The 17,816-nt window shown below is 34.9% G+C and overlaps 3 protein-coding genes across 8 annotated transcripts; 2 read left to right on the plus strand and 1 right to left on the minus strand.

The window, feature by feature from the left end:
• The first annotated feature begins 2,680 nt into the window (after positions 1-2,680).
• Positions 2,681-6,057, plus strand: LOC113334491 (E3 ubiquitin-protein ligase CCNB1IP1 homolog). 4 transcript variants are annotated; one of them, XM_026580731.1, is made up of 10 exons: positions 2,681-2,816; positions 2,917-2,992; positions 3,573-3,652; positions 3,762-3,834; positions 4,290-4,335; positions 4,413-4,443; positions 4,567-4,822; positions 4,919-5,082; positions 5,254-5,527; positions 5,733-6,057. In XM_026580731.1, exons 3-10 carry the CDS (start codon positions 3,583-3,585, stop codon positions 5,737-5,739), a joined length of 921 nt encoding a protein of 306 aa, XP_026436516.1. In that variant the 5' UTR covers positions 2,681-2,816; positions 2,917-2,992; positions 3,573-3,582; the 3' UTR covers positions 5,740-6,057. The 4 variants fall into 4 exon arrangements, with proteins under 4 accessions (XP_026436516.1, XP_026436522.1, XP_026436519.1 ...); XM_026580737.1 differs by having other exon boundaries at positions 5,290-5,527; XM_026580734.1 differs by lacking the exon at positions 5,733-6,057 and having other exon boundaries at positions 5,254-5,531.
• Positions 6,058-6,290: 233 nt separating this feature from the next.
• Positions 6,291-9,837, minus strand: LOC113309706 (NADH kinase-like). Of its 3 annotated transcripts, none has more exons than XM_026558218.1 (6): positions 9,482-9,837; positions 7,823-7,885; positions 7,441-7,686; positions 7,241-7,321; positions 6,816-6,967; positions 6,291-6,717 (listed from the first exon to the last, which is right to left on the minus strand). In XM_026558218.1, exons 1-6 carry the CDS (start codon positions 9,572-9,574, stop codon positions 6,351-6,353), a joined length of 1,002 nt encoding a protein of 333 aa, XP_026414003.1. In that variant the 5' UTR covers positions 9,575-9,837; the 3' UTR covers positions 6,291-6,350. The 3 variants fall into 3 exon arrangements, with proteins under 3 accessions (XP_026414003.1, XP_026414009.1, XP_026414018.1); XM_026558224.1 differs by having other exon boundaries at positions 7,441-7,694; positions 7,823-8,106; positions 9,482-9,505; XM_026558233.1 differs by lacking the exon at positions 7,823-7,885 and having other exon boundaries at positions 9,482-9,835.
• Positions 9,838-12,406: 2,569 nt separating this feature from the next.
• On the plus strand, positions 12,407-14,011 carry LOC113355543 (glutamic acid-rich protein-like). The gene is made up of 3 exons (XM_026598427.1): positions 12,407-12,460; positions 12,965-13,248; positions 13,774-14,011. The coding sequence occupies exons 1-3, from the start codon at positions 12,407-12,409 to the stop codon at positions 14,009-14,011; spliced, it is 576 nt and encodes a 191-aa protein (XP_026454212.1).
• Positions 14,012-17,816: the final 3,805 nt, after the last annotated feature.

Genomic DNA, 17,816 nt, shown 5'->3' on the forward strand with positions numbered 1-17,816 from the left:
TAACCCATCTAGCATAGTTGAATGATTTAACTTCCCGTTCTAAAGATAATTTTTAAAACATTCCTATTTTTTCCTTCTAATGTACACATAGTACTGTGTACATAATTATACACATGTAGATTGTTAATGTATTTATAGTTGTACACCTGCTGATTGTTAATATGTACATAGTTGTACACACGCTGATTATTAATGGTAGAGAACTGTATTATACCATAATGCACCTTTGACATCAACCTTTTATAGTTTTATGTATTTAATTTAGGGACTCATAAGCTCAAATAATAGAGCGCCCAAACCTATCACAATGTTTGTGGAGGTTGACGGTTCAAATCTATCCGAGTTTCCATGTTATATTTATCCAATATGGATAGATTTTTGTAGATGTGTACATAGTTGTACAACATTGTCCCATATCATGAATATATTGCTTGTTTTATGGGTATGAATATTGGATTTTCTGGATTTTGTGGATGTGTATATAAATGTACATCAATGTCCTGTCTCATTGATATACTGTTTGTTTTGTGGGTATAAATGTTGGATTTCTTTAGATTTTTGTAGATGTATACATGTCTCTACACCATTGTCCCGTCTCATGGATATATTTCCTGTTCTGTGAGAATGAATGTTGGAGATGTGTACATAATTGTAAACCAGTGTAAATTAAAAAACGAAAATTATATAGTCATATGGTATTCTTTTTGTAGATTTCAGAAAGAGCTTTCCGAATATATAAAATTTACGATTTTTGGACGAGTTGTTTGAATGACAAATTGTTTTTAAATTATTTTTATGTTATTTAAACTCGCTAACATCATCATGAGTCATTTTGGACTAAACTATAAATATTTGAACTAAATTGTCAATCAGGAAGGTTATTTATGTACTTTTCATATATGCGTTTCCTCCCCTTCTAAAGATCTATAATTTGCGTTCCTCCCTAAACAAATTTAAATTAGTGTTTCCTCCTATTGTCAAGTATTCCGTCCAATTGCCAGTTAGCTGACTCAGCAGGACCGTTTACGTAGCAAATATATACACATGTCAAACATGTTTCCAAAAATACCCTTATCTTCTTTGGTTAGTTAAACCAAAATTCATTTGTCCCAAATCAGTAGAACCCATCGATTCCTTATTCAAATTCTTTATCATAAAGCATCAACTTAAATGAATAATAGAATCAAACATATCCAGTTGCCTCCTTAAAGACAAAAAATGAGATGAACCCACATGGATTGAAATTTTTAGTTTTTGATTCTCAACATTGCAATCCATGTTTGCTAGAGTTACTCTAGCTCTATATTTCGTTTCCTTGTTTTGATTTTATGGTTGAGCAAATTCTCTCCATCAACTGATAAGAGTTAACAAAGTTCATCAGAGAAACAAACCTGAGTTAAGATAAGAACACCTCATACACCAATCGATTTGGCCTGCAAAATCGATTTAAAGGATAACTTGTATTTCTATTTCTCCAATTTTAGCCGTAATTACTCGAATCTTGTTTCTCTAAAAAAAAAAAAAATTTAAATAAAACACCCAAAAAACTAAGGTTTGTTCTTGAGTCTTTTTAATTTCCTCTCTATATTTTCACCAGACTTCGAATCTTAATATAAATTTGTATTAAGAAAATTTCAAATTGAATACCCAATTAATTCCTTTGGAAAGAAATACACTTCAAAACTTCCTCCTAATTTGGTGTTCTTAGCCTGCAACTATCCTCGAGGATGCGAGGAGATGAAGAAGATGGTGCATTTGTTTATGTTTATGAATTGTTTTTTGAATGACTCCAATACTTGTAAAGTTGGATGGGATAGTTTGATTGATATCAGATGTTGGTGGATCTGATACATACCAGAAAAACAATTTCATTACTAAATTGCAATAAATTTTCAATTTAAACATCATAGGAATAATCAAAGTTCTGAATTTTACCAGATTGGTAAACCCCTTCGAGGAAAACAATTGTATTAATGACAACTTCAAGGAATTTAACTAAAGTTCTTGTTGTTTCACCATCATTGGAACCACTAGCACTGTACAAAGAGATTCGTCGGATCGGATAAAGAAAGAAATTTTAAACTAAAAGGAAGGAGGTACTGATTAAAGAAAGACGAAACCTTGTCGAGATTGAATGCCTCTCTGATTCATTAACTTTAAATAGTTGATCTCCGGTAAGTGGTTGTCAATTCCTCAACTTTATTTCTGACTTCCTGCAAATTCCATTTCCTTTAGAAACAAGAAGCACTTGTGAAGAAGGCGAGGATATACCAGGGATCTAACCGAAATAATTATTACATGTACCACGTGTACAATAGTGTTGACTCAGCTAACCTATGTTTGGATGGAAAAAGTAACCATACGAGGAAACACTAATTTGAATCTATTTACGGAGGGAATGTTAAATCCCGTTCAAATGAATAAAGGACTAATTTGTATCATGCTGAATGGTCAGGCCTAGTATTTGGATGGGAAGATGGCCGCCAAACATAGATTAAACTGTTTATACGAAGATGGCCGCCGACGGCTACAACACCAATTCTAAGATTTTAGGACCCAATCTATGCATAGCCCGGCAGGTTACAGAGTCCTAAACTGGGGCCTTACACATCCGCAGCTGACGTGGAACGAAGTCATATCTTAAATATGGCAAATCTCCAATTGTTTGCCGCCTCTTTTCATTTCAGAATTCTCAAATCAAAATTCGAGAGAGACGGAGAGTTCGAAAAACTTATTGGTTGTTCGTTGTAGCGATCTTGAGAGTGAGAGATACTGAGATAATTGGTAGTAAATTGATCGATTCTTCTAGTCCAGCGGTAAGTTTGAACTTGGAATTCAACTTCTCTGGATTTTGATATCGAATTTTTTACATGTTTCTGCTCGATTCCAAGGTTAAATCTCGTTTTATTTTTGAAGTTTGAGATTAGGTCTGTTCGCTCTGTATCTGACGAAGAAATCTTGAGAGATATAAATTTTCTGCTTGAAAATACTGGTAAGATTCGTGATTTTCCATTTATTCCCTTTTTTTCTTTGGTTGTTTGATTTGATTTACAGATGTGAGTTTTGTTGTGATTCTTAAGATGTTTTTTTGATTCTACATCACCAATTGTCATGAAATCCAGGAGTTTCGTTTTTCTCTACGATTTCCTTACAAAGCCCTAATTTGGAACTTTCCGCAGTTCTGAACCATGAACGAACATTACAAACCCTAATTTGATGGATGTGATTCATGTGAAGTTCTTCTCGTATAACTTTCAATTTCGATAATTCCCCTATGTTTTATCATGTGAAGTGTAGTTTGTGGTCTTCTCTAAACAAACGTCTTTGATCTTCTCTGAACATGTTGTGATTTTTTTCAGTCTTCGGAATCTGGTATAAATTGTTTTTCATGATTTGGATATTTAAGACTAGGCTGTAGAACGATTCATTTAGTAAATGAGGTCATTAAGCGCTGCGTATCATCATGCTTCATCATGATAGAATTGAAGTTAAAGATAGTGGCAAGTAATTGCCGCGTCACATTTTTCATTCTTTATCTCTTTCTGCACCATGACTTTTTTTGATTTTTGCAGCGACATCAAAATGAGGTGTAATGCTTGTTGGCGAGAATTAGAAGGTCGCGCGGTAACAACAACCTGTGGGCACCTCCTTTGTATCCTTGGCCGTGTAATTATAAGTTTTGTGTAGTTCTGCCATATTTGGATTTTAGATATTTAGATCTCGAAAGCTGCACCAATTTTTCCTTGACACCAAAAAAACAGGTACAGATGACGCCGGCAAAATACTTAGCAATGATGGTGCATGTCCAATTTGCGACCAAGTTCTATCAAAAAGGTATGTACAATATCCTGTTTATAGCTTGAGAGAGTTTTTGTGTATTCACGAGCTGTGGCTGTGTTTATCTGCTTTGTATTCACTTTTTGATTTGCTTAGGAAAGTTATATGCATATTCACGCTATCACACTAGCTGGTTGACTTGCTGCAAGCTGCTAACTGGTGTTGGTGATACGTTAGATGCATAAGATACTACTATTAATGAACTGTTCTGTTGTCGGTAGCATTTAGTTGTGGTTATGCTATGTTCCTATGTTTATATTTTTCAGTCAACAGCAGTAAGTAAACCAAAAGAAGAAAAAACCCAGCTGTTTGATATGTATCCTTAGCATGGACCCTTAACAATGAATCATCGACTCCAGATGCTTTAGAGTAACTTCTGCAGGCGTATTCTAACTTAAATTATCTTCTCTAAGTGCTAAAGTTCTTATTCCATTGTGGTTTCTAATTGCCAGCCTTATGAAAGCCGTGGATATCAATCCGAACGATGAGTGGACAAATGTAAGCAGCACTTCCTCCAGGAACAGAAACCTCTTTTATTCTTCTTGTTCTGAGACTTATGTAATGTATATTTACAGATGGCAATGTCAGGAATAAATCCTCAGCTATGTATCCTTTTCTTTCTGTATATGCTAAAGCAGTTCCCCTTGTTGTTGCACCTTTCAAATATTCAAGGATGATAAAGTATGATATCTCCATTACATTTATACGTTTTCCTTGAACAAAAACCAGTGATGAAAAGTGCATACAGAAGTGTGATGTTCTACATCGGGCAGAAAGAACTGGAGATGCAATACAAGCTGAACAAAATAGTAACACAATGCAGGCAGAAATGTGAGGCAATGCAAGAGAAGTTCACAGAAAAGATGGAACAAGTACATACTGCATACCAGAAGATGGCCAAAAGGTGCCAAATGATGGAGCAAGAGATTGAGAGTTTATCCAAAGATAAACAAGAACTCCAGGAAAAATTCGCAGAAAAGTCTAGGTCAGTGTCCTTTACAGTATTTACTTATAATTTGTATATTACTTGCCTTACTCCCTAGCGGTTCAACTTCTTATCTATTTATACTTTTATTTCCAGGCAGAAGAGAAAACTGGATGAGATGTATGATCAATTAAGAAGTGAATATGATGCAATTAAACGATCTGCTATCCAGCCTGCAAACGATATCTTCTCTAGGGCTGAAACTGACTTGTTCGCAAGCCCAGCTAATATGATGGACAATAGAGACCCATTGAGACAAGGTAATCTCGTAACAACAATTGCAACAATGATTTATTAGCCAACTCACAGTCGCATGCCTATAGGAAACCCATCATTTATGCAAGTACTCTGTGACATGTGACACAGAGCTGATCTTAAAAGACTGTTAATAGTACCTTCCGTAAATACAAGTTGATATTTATTTTTGGCAGCTCGTTCTCGGTCTGTTTTGACTCCTGAAACTCCAGGACAAAGAGAGGATATGTGGCCTGGAGCAAGACAGAAGAATTCCAACTCGGGCCAATTAGATGTTTCTAGTGGCTCGCCTATGAAACCACTACAAGTTCCTAATGATATTGGCAATAAAAGAGGTGGACGTTCACTTTTTGGAACTGCAGCTGGTAACCCATCTTCAACTTTGCGAAATCTCATAATTTCCCCAATGAAACGGCCTCAGCTCTCTCGCACCCGCCCTCATATGTTCACGTAAGACTTTTTAGACCATCTACACAATAACAATCATTATCTTTTAATAAATCAGAATTTAAGTTGTTCTCAATTAATTGTTATTGCATAGGTAAGCCTAACTGTTTTTATTTTACTCTGTATTCTGATAATATTCCTCTATAATTCTTCAATACCGTATGAGTCCCATACTGATTCCGAACATATCAATTGACTCTTGTTTCAGGTTATAGGCTGAAAGGAGAATTGCACAAATGGTAGAACATGTAGAAAGACTTGTTTGGTTGACTGAATAGTAGCATTTCTGGCAATCTCTCCAGTGAAATCTTTTGACGGACTTATGGAAGTGGAGAGAAGCTGCTCGATAGCTGATATCACTCATTTTCTGAACGAAACATGTACGCAGGAAAATGATTTGGATAGAAGTAAAGAGTATAAAGTATGTAGTATTATATTTCTCCTAGCTTCAGTATTGAATGGAGTACTACTTTAGGACAAATTACAATATTGTAAAATGATGAAATTGCTTATTATGGCCATATTTTTCTTCATTCCGACCCTTCTTTTTCTGCATCTTACTACACATTTGCGTAACATTTAATTGCATATCGATGTATGGATTCTAGGGATCCATAAGACTACGGTCTGTTTTCACTTTTGAGAATGATATCTTCTGAGAATATTTCTTTCAGGTGAGTGGACGGCTAAGTGGGAAAAGAGTGCGACTCTATAGAAAAAAATAACACATTATTTACCACTAAAAGTGGAAAGAAATAAAGATTAATTAATCATGTACGAACTTGTTTACCAGAAGTGAATTAAATTTTAATATGTACAAATGTACTTATGCTAATGAGTGTTGGCGCAAGAACACTTTTAAGGGTGGAGCTTTACAAGAGATTTCAATGGCATCTCCATGCCGCACTGAACGTTTAACATGGGATCCATCTATATATATAATGCCGTCTTCATTATACCATGTCACATGCATCGATTGACCAGACTTGATAAACCCATGCATCAAGCTGGCGTTGGAAGCTCTAGATAAAATGGGTTCTCTAACCATATACTGAAGGTCTTGAGATGAAACAGACATTTGAAAACCTCCTGCCGAAAGCATGGCGGCCGTTGATCCAGCAGCAGAAGAAACTCTAAGCCCACTTGATCGAGAATTCACCATGGGGTAGATTGGTTCACCACAGGCCATGATTCTGTAGAAGCAAAATGAATGTACAAGTTATAGAATGGAGGTCTAACAAAGAACCAGTAAATCTAGCTTATGAAAATATCCCAGTAGAAGATTACTAACTTGAATGAGAAACGAGAAACTGATGCAGGACAAGGGTGTGAAATTAGTATGTCATTTAGGCCGCATTTTGACAGTATATGATTGTTCACCCTTATACCAACCCTTGATAGTTCATGAGGCTCTTTGCGTCCCTCGAGGATACCATCCAACACCTGAAGAAAATGCTTGTATTGTAAGACGTTGGCTGAAAAAATGCACGGAAGATGAATTTGATTTTGGTAAAATTGGTCAGAACTTGAACTGCTTAAGAGATGCAATCAAGCTCCATTATTTAGAAGGGTAGATCAATGAACTGAAAGCCATTATGTTTGTAAGTTTGGTCTCGTACAAAAACTGAAACCGCGCCGAACACAAAATTTGCTGCATTTGTAAGTGTTGTCTTTTTCCTTCTGGCATAAATGCAGTTGTAAATGCGTTGAACTTACCTGTTCAAAGTTACTGACAGTTGCAGCACAGAGGTAACCAGTACTCCTAGAAGCATCAAAACTGTCGTTGAATTTCTCTACCTAAACCCAAAAACCGAGATATATAAGTAAACTGGGATTAAACATGGTCTGTTAATTAAAAATAAAAAAGAAGAAAGAAAATACAGCAAATAGAGAAGGAAAAATTTAAGTGAACTAACTTCTTCGTCTTGTGTAGGATCAGAATTCACACCCAGAAGTGGAATTGTATCATCCACGAAGTGACTGGCATGCAAAACAGTACCATCACCACCAATAGTGATTACCATGTCTACATCGCAGATTGGTTCAGATACACTGTCACGCAAAACAGGTACCCAGTCAACTGATTTTCGCCGCAAAATATCCTCACAGAATTTTACTGCTTCCTTATGAACCTTTACTCTGCTGTCCAAGTGGTTTAGAAACTGCAGTACTGAGAAGTTAGTTTAGAGGTTGGAATAACATAACGACTCAAGATGGCAGGACATTTTCATAAGAAGAACACTAGCAATGCTGTAATAAATAAGCAAAACAAAACTTTCAAGTAGAAACATATGATACCAGTCTTTTCTCTGAAGATATCAATCCATGGATACTGACAACCAAGTGAAGCCATAGGGATATCTGGAAAGTTAAAACTTGTTGAAACAATATTCCTGCCAGAAAATGTCCAATCTCGCCAGTGTAACTGACTCATGGTTTCATACCTTCCTCCAAACAAAAAGCCCAAGGCAGACAAATTTGAAAATCCTAAATTCTTCCTCTATAACCACCATCCACCAATATCCACTACAAGCAATCAAAGTGACATCTTGTGAAATTTTTCATTGAGCATGCATTAACAACTGAAAAGCCAAACACTGGATACTTAGCTTCCTTTTGTTAATCTTGGTCGACAGTTAACTAAAGTCTAAACCATCAGCCAGCAACCATATCATTACTTATTTGAATTAGTTATCAGGATCACCAAGTGTAACAATTCAACGGCAAATACAAAGCTGTTTAATTACTACATAGCCAGGAGTGTATACCTAGTTCATATATTTAGAAACTACAGAAAAGCTAATGTGGTAGTTATTAAAAAGTGTGAAGGACACTCATATATTTAGAAACTAAAAAAAAGCTAATGTTGTAGTTATTAAAAAGTGTGAAGGACACGATGGACTAAGGAATTGAATAAAACTCTAAAGCAATACAGAGTAGGTGGTAATGGTTCAATCAGACTTCTCTAACAACTGAACTTAAAAAAACATAGAAGTATTTCTCAAGCCGAATGAAGTGTGTGGACATTTCACAAACATGAAGATACAAATAAATGAAAATGGGAGAAGGAAACAATGAAAAGCAGTGCACTTACAGGACCTATCAATGAGTGGATTTAGGTATGAGTACAGGGCCCATTGTTCCTCTAAAATTCTATACAACCATTACCAATATAAGTACCAATTTTCAGTTACATAAAGGAGGTTCACTGTTGAAAATTGCAAGGTTCAACGAGAAGGGACTTCGAGGAAAATCCTTCGATAAAGACATTCCAAACAAATTGTTTTTTAAGATTATTACAAAACAGTTCCAACCAAAAATCAAGTAAAAACCTAAAACCACCAGACGAATGTGATCCCCATAGGCAAGGAGATAAAAAAATTACGGGAGTTTGGGTCTCTCCATAAATGATTGCTGGCCATTCCTTTTCTGTTTAGGTTGTGATTTAGCACATACTTTTGAGAACTTTAGCCCTTAGTTTCCATTGATTTACTAAATGCTTCACCATTTGACCCACAAAGTAAACCATGAGTTTAGAAAACAACAAAAGCAATCCAAGAATCAACAGTTATTCCAAAATTTCAGTAGACGAGATCCTAACCTAAAATATACAAAGCATAAACCCTCCAACAAGTTGAAATCCAATGATTTTAACTCCAAAATTATTCAACATTGTACCACCCACATGGCCAATTTCTCCCATTATACGCTACTCACAATAAAAATATCACAAAGACAGCAAAATACCTACAATCACAGCATGCAAATTCAACCTATACGTATAGCAAATAAACTTCAATTGTCATTACTCATTAGGTATTAGTCCTTTACTATCTCATTCAACACTTCGTGAAACCCATTTCATAAGTTAAACTTAAAAATAAACCCATTTCTGAATACCTAAAAAAAAAGAACGTGAATTGGAGGTGAGAAGAAATGGTAATGAACGGAGTTTACCAGAGGGTTTCTTATGCGAGAGAATCCATCAGCTAACTTGGGTGGGTAAATAGTCATTGGTTTCAACAAAACTAGCAATTTCTTCCTCAACATCTCTGCGTTTTGGTGTGCGGGAGAAAAGAGTTTCTTCGGTTAAACAGAAAAAGCTGCGTGTGCATGCAAAACGGATTACTGGGGAAGCGATGAAACAGAAAGTAGGCTGTACTAGTCATGCAGTCCGTGAGGAGAATCGCTCACGAATTTCTGATTTGAGCAGGGCTATGGGTATGGGTAGTGTGATGCACTGAACTACTAATTTGAGCAGATGAGAGGTTATTATGGATAGTTTTCACCCGGTTTTCACCCCCAATTTGTTGGCACAATCGTTCAGGTGGATGAGTGATTGGTAGTGTAATACTAGACAGACAGGGGATGGTGTCCCGTTTGAAAAAAGAAAGCTACACGGGAGTCTCCCGTGTATCAAAAGATATTGTGCTGGATGGAGGATGATCCGCCGTCTGGATTGTTTTTAGTTTGACACGGGGACTTTGCCTCGTGTATGTTTGTTTTCAGTAATCATTTTCAAATGCAAAACTTTTCCTCCATTATTATTTTATTATAAAATTTTGAATTTTTTTAATAAACGGGAGATTGTTATCCTTCTAGTGTTCCATTTCAATTTTGCCCATAGTGGCTTCACTCATTCAATTGAACTAATTCTCCTTCGGATGAACAAGATAGTCTCCAAATGAAGACTACACATAGCTCTTGCTCTAAACGCTTTAATATTTAGAGCCACTTGGAAACAGTTCCATATATTTAAGGATCATCAAAACAATATTACTGGGGATATGGAAAAAGGGGGGAAACGACTTAGTCCAAATACCCGTCCAAAAAATACTTGTTAGTCCCACCCGAGTCAAATAGGTACAGATCAGTCTAGTTGTTATTTAAAAAGATGTAAAGACGTTATTATTGTTTACACGGTTTTCATGATGCACATGTGCAGAGAATAAACTCTGTACTGTAACTGACACATTTAATTAGGGGCCGCCACGTTATTCATCTTTCATACCTAAATAAAACGGAAAAAAATAACGAAAAAAAACAAAATACTCATCTAAACGAGAGAAGAAATCGGTACAAAAAGAAATCAAAACCCTAACTAAGAGAAAACCAAAATCATTTTGATCTAAAAGAAATCTTCATCATCAAAAGTCATTGATGAACAATACAATAACAGTACATCATGGTGAAGAAGAAACAACAACAAAACAGTCCAAAATCATTATCATCTAAACGGAAAATAGCAATTGAAACCAAATCAAGAGCTTCAAAGAGAATAAGACAACAACAAGCAAAAGATTCAACATATATTCAAGTAGCACCAAGTCCTAAATCTTCATAGTCTAGAATAAAATCAGCGATTATAAAGAAATCAAGACTTTCAAGGAAAACAAAACAACAACAAACAGAAGATTCAACATTTATTCAACTAGCAAAAGGTAAGATCATCTGCTACTTTCATATATTGGCCATTTCAGTGTATATGAATGTTGTTTTTCTTAGATTTATTATAGTAGTGTACAAATTTGTACACCAGAATGTTATTTTAGTGATATATGGCATGTTATGTGGATATGAACGTTATTTTTCTTAGATTTATTGTGTTAGTGTCCAGATTTGTACATCAAAATGTTATTTCAGTGATATATTGTCCTGTTATACGAATATGAAAACTGTTTTCCCTAGATTTGTGGTGGTAATGTACAGATTTGTACGTACACCAACATGTTATTTCAAGGGATGTGTGGCATGTTATGTGGATATGAATGATTTCTTAGATTTGTTATGGTAGTGTACAGATTTGTATACCTGCATGCTACTTCAGGGATGTATGGCATGTTATGTAGATATGGATGTTGTTTTTCTTATATTTCTGCAGGAGTGTACAGATTTGTACACCTATAAGATATCTCAAGGATATATGGACTGTTCTGTGGGCATGCATGTTGTTTTGTTAGATTACTGCAGGAGTGTACATAGTTGTACACCTATGTGATATCTCAGGGATATAAGGTCTGTTTTGTGGGCATGCATGTTGTTTTTGTTAGATTTCTGCAGGACTATACATAATTGTACACCTATGTGATATCTCATGGATATATGGTATGTTATGTATGGGCGTGGATGTTCGATCTGTCGATTTCAGCAGAAGTGTACATAGTTGTACACCTATGTGATATCTCATGGATATATTGATTTTTCTGTGGTTATGATTATTATGTATGCTTCTTGGTTCTTATTTTCATTTGTCCATTTCGTACATAAAAATAAACCTTATAAATCTGGTTTCCATGCACTAGTTGATTTTTTGGATAAGTTTTTTGAGAAAGATGAAGTAAAAAAAAGATAGGAAAATCTCGGTAAAGTGTGGCTCACTGAGTTGCAACTAGAGAAGCAAAAAGAAAGCCCATTTTGGACTATCTTAGATATCATTTTTCATAAAGAAGAAAAGGAAGCAAGTCCCAAAACTAAGAAGAGGAAAGATGAATGGTTTAAGAATCCAGATTCAATTGGAAATTGTGAGAAAATGTTGCCATGATAAAATACTGCCGAAAATTATTTTGTTTTTACTAATAGCAAGAAGGATAAGAAAGTGGTAGTAAAGAGCATACATGAAGAGTTATTTCTTATTTTTGGATTGGAGATGGTGGCATCAGAACCTGAAAAAGGAAACGATGTAAAAACAAAACATGGATCCATAAACGGTCTAGTGATAAATAGATTGAAACTGAAGAGACCGAGTCAGCTGTGGAACTTAGATGTGGATCAAGCAATCCTACACTCTTTACCTATTTATTAATGCAGTATTGGTTTGCTGAGCACAATAACATCATGATGCCGAGCAATAAAGAAGGTATGCCAAGGATTGTAAAGTAGATAATGAGCGACAACAGTATTACAATTGAAAAAGATTTGAATGACGTGATGAATAAGGTATCTCGATTAACTTTCTTACGGTAGTGATTTCTGCTACATGTGCTCAATAATACACCTTAAATACATGTGTACAAGACTATACGCTGGTGATAAATTTTAAAATTTGTTTTGTGCACAACAATATACACATGTAACACAAGTGTACAAGATTGTATAGTAGTGAACGATATTTAAATTTTGGCATGTTTTCAGATGAAACCAGAATGGGCAGAAGCTTATCAAAAGAAAACTTTTTGGATGAGTACCGAAAGAAGAGGCAAGCCAATAACACAGAAAATGTGAACGAAAATCTGCACAAATCTAAAATGCAAAGAGAGAAACTATATTAAGAGCTTACTGATTTGGAGATTAAACATAAAAATGTTATTAATTTTATTGAAGAACAAAGACGATATGTTCACACAATTTCTCCCGACAATTTGCCAATTGATGAGCTGAATCTTATATGTGTAGATATTTTAACCAAAATCTTTGAATTTACGATTAAAATAATTACAAAAGGAAGACGAAGATAAGGAGGGTGGGGAACAAGACGAGTATGGCGAAGGTGATGATGATGAGAAGGAGAACGGTGCTGAAGGTGAGGATGAAGATGAAATGTATGCAGAACTGGATGACGGTAACATTGGGAATGATGGCGATGATGAGGATGATGAATATGAATATGGGAAGGACGACAATAATGAAAATGAACATGAAAGTGAGGAAGGAAGAGACAACAAGGATGAGCCAAAGGGTAGTGAATCTGACAAAGGAGTTCAGTCTGAAACTGCTAAAAAGTCGAGGTATTATCTCATTTTTATTAGATTTCCTAGTCATTTGTTTTCATATTGTATGCATGTACATGGATGAACACCTTTGTGATATCTCAAAAGGATGTAAAGACTGTTTTGTAGCAAACCGTGTTCGATTTGTTAGTTTTCTATAGGTGTGTACATACTTGTACACCGGTGTGCTAACTCATGCATATGCATAATTCATTTTCATCACATGTGCAACAACTATGTACACCCTTACATTTCTCAAAAATTCCATTTTCAACAATACTTTATCAAAAGCAAATGAAAGTCTCGAAGATCAAGAAAACTAGATGCACCATGATAACCAGAGTGCGATGAACAACACTAAAAATCCTGAAGAATCCTTTAATTCTGCTTTGATAATCTCCGTTGAAGCGATATTGCAGCTGAATCCTGAAGCCATGTTGGCGGTTGAAGAAAACATGATTTTACTGACATAGGGAGAAGATCCGGGGAAGGCATCTGAAATAACAAAGCAAGAAATTGATAACATTCTATACATTTTATCAGAGTTTGTGTTCGTGAAACTGAAACTGGTAGTCGCAAAATGACACCTAAACTGAAGCAAAATGTAGCAACCGTAATCACTGATTGTCATACCTGGTCATTTGGATTGATCCAAGATGATCCTCCAGAAGACTCGTCGCAAACATCATTGTCTAATAAAAATTCACAACAAAGGATCATTGTAGAAGCATTGCATACCCAAGAGCATCAAAGTGATTTTTTCAGCAGCCAAGAAAATTAAGAAGATAAATCTGAAAAGACACTAACAAAGAAAAGAGCGAGGAAAATACCCGAAAGAAAAATGTTGAAGACCAAGGCGACTGGAAAGTTTTCCAAAATATCATCATCAAAAAGAGTTTCAAAGACAAAGCCAGACCCTGACTTCACCGAAGGTAAAAACAGAGCAGAAAGATGAAAACTGATCAAAAAGGCAAGGCAAAGGTACAACAAGGAAACATGTATGTTGTTAGAGCACAACTCGGTTGAACTCACCAAGTGTTGGTATGTCAAGTTTGGTTGTCATATTTTAGTATCAAAACTCATATAAAGTCGCTTGATTAAATACTAGAGTCAACTTCGTTTAGGTTAGACTAGAAGTCTAGGAATGTTGAGACATACAAGTATTACTCTGAAGACCTGAAGAATGTGAAGAAGTAGCGAACTACAACGACGACATCATCCTTCCACTTGAGGTTAGTAATATTGACTTGAACTGTTTCATTCCTAACGTATCTTTCAAGTCGTGTTATATTGAAAAAATAACTGCGAAACTGTATATACTGTACATATTGTATAATACTCTAGTGATGTGACATGATCATAATAGTATGATCATAGTATTAAGGAATTATACTACGAAGTATAATGCTTATCTTTTGAACTTAGTAGATATGACGTCGACATAATCTTGTATATATTGTTATGATTATGTGAATGGGTTATGGTGAAGATTTCATCATAGGAAACAATGTTTTATATTTGTTTAAAGGAAGTACATTCATGAACTTGTTTCGTGAATCGAAATGCATTAAGCTTATTGGTTCGGCTATTTATTGCAAATCTTTGGATGACCAATATGTGTGAGATGGTAGAAGCGATCTTAACTTAGGTTATGTATTTTGGTATAACTAATCACAATGCCTGACTTATGATTTGGTATGACTAGTTTTTATTAATTGGTGTAACCGATCCTCAGTAATCACCATGTGATGGTATTATCGATCCTTGTAATTGGTGTGACCGATCCTAGTAATTGGTGTAACCGATCCTAGTAATTGGTGTGACCGATCACGAGTGTTGTCTGACGGATCCTTGTAATTGGTAACCAAGCTTAGTAACTGGTGTAACCGGTTGAGAATTTCAGTCACAGGAAACAAAATATATTCTCAATATAATTTCGAAAATTCCTTGATATTTCGGTCTTAAAGTTGTCTCTTCTTAAGAGAAACTTTCTCTTGCTTGTATTGAGAAACCATGATTAATTCTTATTTAAATCCTTGAGCATGCCTCTAATAACTCGCAATATTACTAAGGTAAATAAGGAGGAAGCTCAAAGAGTTAAGGATTGTCAAGGAATCAATGCATAAAGGAAGAAGAAGATAATATAAAAAATCATGTCTGATCATGAATCTGATAGTTCTACCGGATCCCAAGATGAGTCATGTTTGTTGGCTTACAACCTTCAAGATCCAAAAGAAACCAACTGGATACCTTATGATAGTATGGTTAACTATATCCATGGTTTTGAAGAACTAAGAACCAATCTCATAATAACGGTTCGAAATCAAGATTGGTTGAAAGATAGGATTGAAGAAACAAAAGTTGATCTTGCAGACATGAAAGAACAAGTTGAAAAGCTTGAAAAACAAGAAGCGGTTGCTGACAAGTCTCTCGAGACATGCTTCAAGAGTTTGAACTCTGAAGATACCTTAGTGAAAAATCAGAAAACCACTAGGGATTAAGTTATATTCTATAATACTTGATCCAGAAAATAACCATCAATGTTTTGACTTACTTCAATTATTATATAAGGTCTATTTTTGAATAAAACTATCATCATTATTTATGAATATAATTATTATTTTATAATTTTTCTTGTGATAGTTAACGATTATATAGCCTGTGAATGAATGCTTATGTTTTTGCTATGTGTTTTCGGTTTATGAGATGTCTGATTTCGGTTTTTAATAACCTTAATATTCGATCTCATATGATGTAACCCTTATGTTTTGTGTGGCTTTTGATTTATCGGGATTAAGTTCTAGCCCATGTTGGTAGGCTTTATCAAAGGATCATAAGGTGTTCCGATTGAAAATCATATGTGAAAAGTCACAATATGTTGAATCAATTTGTGTTTACATGAGTTTTGTTTAAAATAACATATGTGTTTCGGGTTTTCAACTTTTGTTATTGGCACGCATTAGTTAAAACCAATTCAACCTTTCTCTGGTAAAGGCTGCCTTTGTTGTTGTTCTTTTGTTCTTGCGAGAGGATGACAACACACTGGGGGAGAGTTCTTATTTGAACTTGCGCTTAATGATATATCTTTCTGGGGAGAAGAGGCTGCGCAATTTGAGGTAACGAATTGTTAGTTAATCATTTTCCTGTTGAAGAAAAGCCTATTTATATTGCAAATATTTTGTTTTTGCTTAACAAAATTTCGGTACAATTGATATGTTCCATTATATTGTGTATGGATGTGTGTGTGTGTGATTCAATTGTTTTCGGTTAAGAAAAATTGTGTCAATTTATTTGGCTTATTGTTTCGGTTTTTTTATTTATTGTTGGGTATCAAGTGTTTTTGGTTAATGAAAGTTGGTGCAATTGCGGTGCTATAATGTATATCTTTGTTTCATTTGCTTCCGGCTAAGAAAATAATTGTGCAAGTCAATTTATTTTGGTTTGTATGTATTGTTTAGGCTTAACAAAAATATAAGATCATTTGTTTAGTCCAATTGATTTCGGAATTAAGTTTACAAGTCTAACAAGGGAATTAAGTTTCTTAGTCGATTTGTTAGACTATTTGCTTCGGGAAATTATTTCATTGATAACATGTTGAAACTAAATTACTTTGTAGTTTCAGTTTTAATATTGGTAATCTAAAGTGGTATGTGAAACCCTCGTGCTTAACTCTTTTAGGTTGTTTACAAGTCTTTTAGATTTGTACGATCCTTTCGGTTTGTCCTTTATTTACACGAACCTTTGTCATTTTGTGACAAAAAGGGGGAGAAATTTATGGAGTAAACAAGTGATTGTTTATCACTAAGGAAAGGACAATTGTGCGTAAACGTTATATCTAATGAAAGAGTAAAGCATTGACTAAGGGGGAGAAACATATCATATAGTTGTGTAGTAATTCTGACTACAAAAGGGGAATAATAAAGATGTTCGGATTGAATATTTACCTAGCTTACCTTTAGGGGGAGGGGAGTAAAAGCTTTAATTTGTTCAAATATCAACAACGGCATTTATTGATTGAATATATGCAGGTTATTGTGTTGTTGAAACTTGGAATCAAGCGTATGTAAAATGAATTCTTTTGTAATTTATTTATCCATATGTAATAATAGTTTTGTCACTAAAATTGACAAAAGGTGAGATTGTTAGAGCATGGATCGGTTGTACTTACCAAACATTGGTATGTCAATTTTGGTTGTCATATTTTAGTATCAAACTCATCTAGAGTCGCTTGATTAAATACTATAGTCACTTCGTTTGGGTTAGACTAGAAAGTATAGGAATTTTGAGACATACAAGTTGTTAGAGAATCACTCGGTCGAACTCGCAAGCGTTGCTATCTCAAGATTGTTTGTCAAGTTTAGTTGCCAAAAACTACAAGTCTTGATTTCTAGTCTACTTATAGCTAAGTCTCGGATTAGGATAGTAAGTGTAGTTGAGCTTTAGACTCCACTGAATTCATCGAATGAAGACAAAGAACTACTCAAGGGAACTTGTGGAACTTCATCAACAAAAGGTATGTGGAGACTTGAACTTATCGATCACTCAAAAGTCTATCTACTCTATCTCCTATTTGAGACAAAAAGTCG

This window comes from Papaver somniferum, chromosome 1 (assembly GCF_003573695.1).
Source record: "Papaver somniferum cultivar HN1 chromosome 1, ASM357369v1, whole genome shotgun sequence".
In the NCBI taxonomy this organism is placed as follows: domain Eukaryota; kingdom Viridiplantae; phylum Streptophyta; class Magnoliopsida; order Ranunculales; family Papaveraceae; genus Papaver; species Papaver somniferum.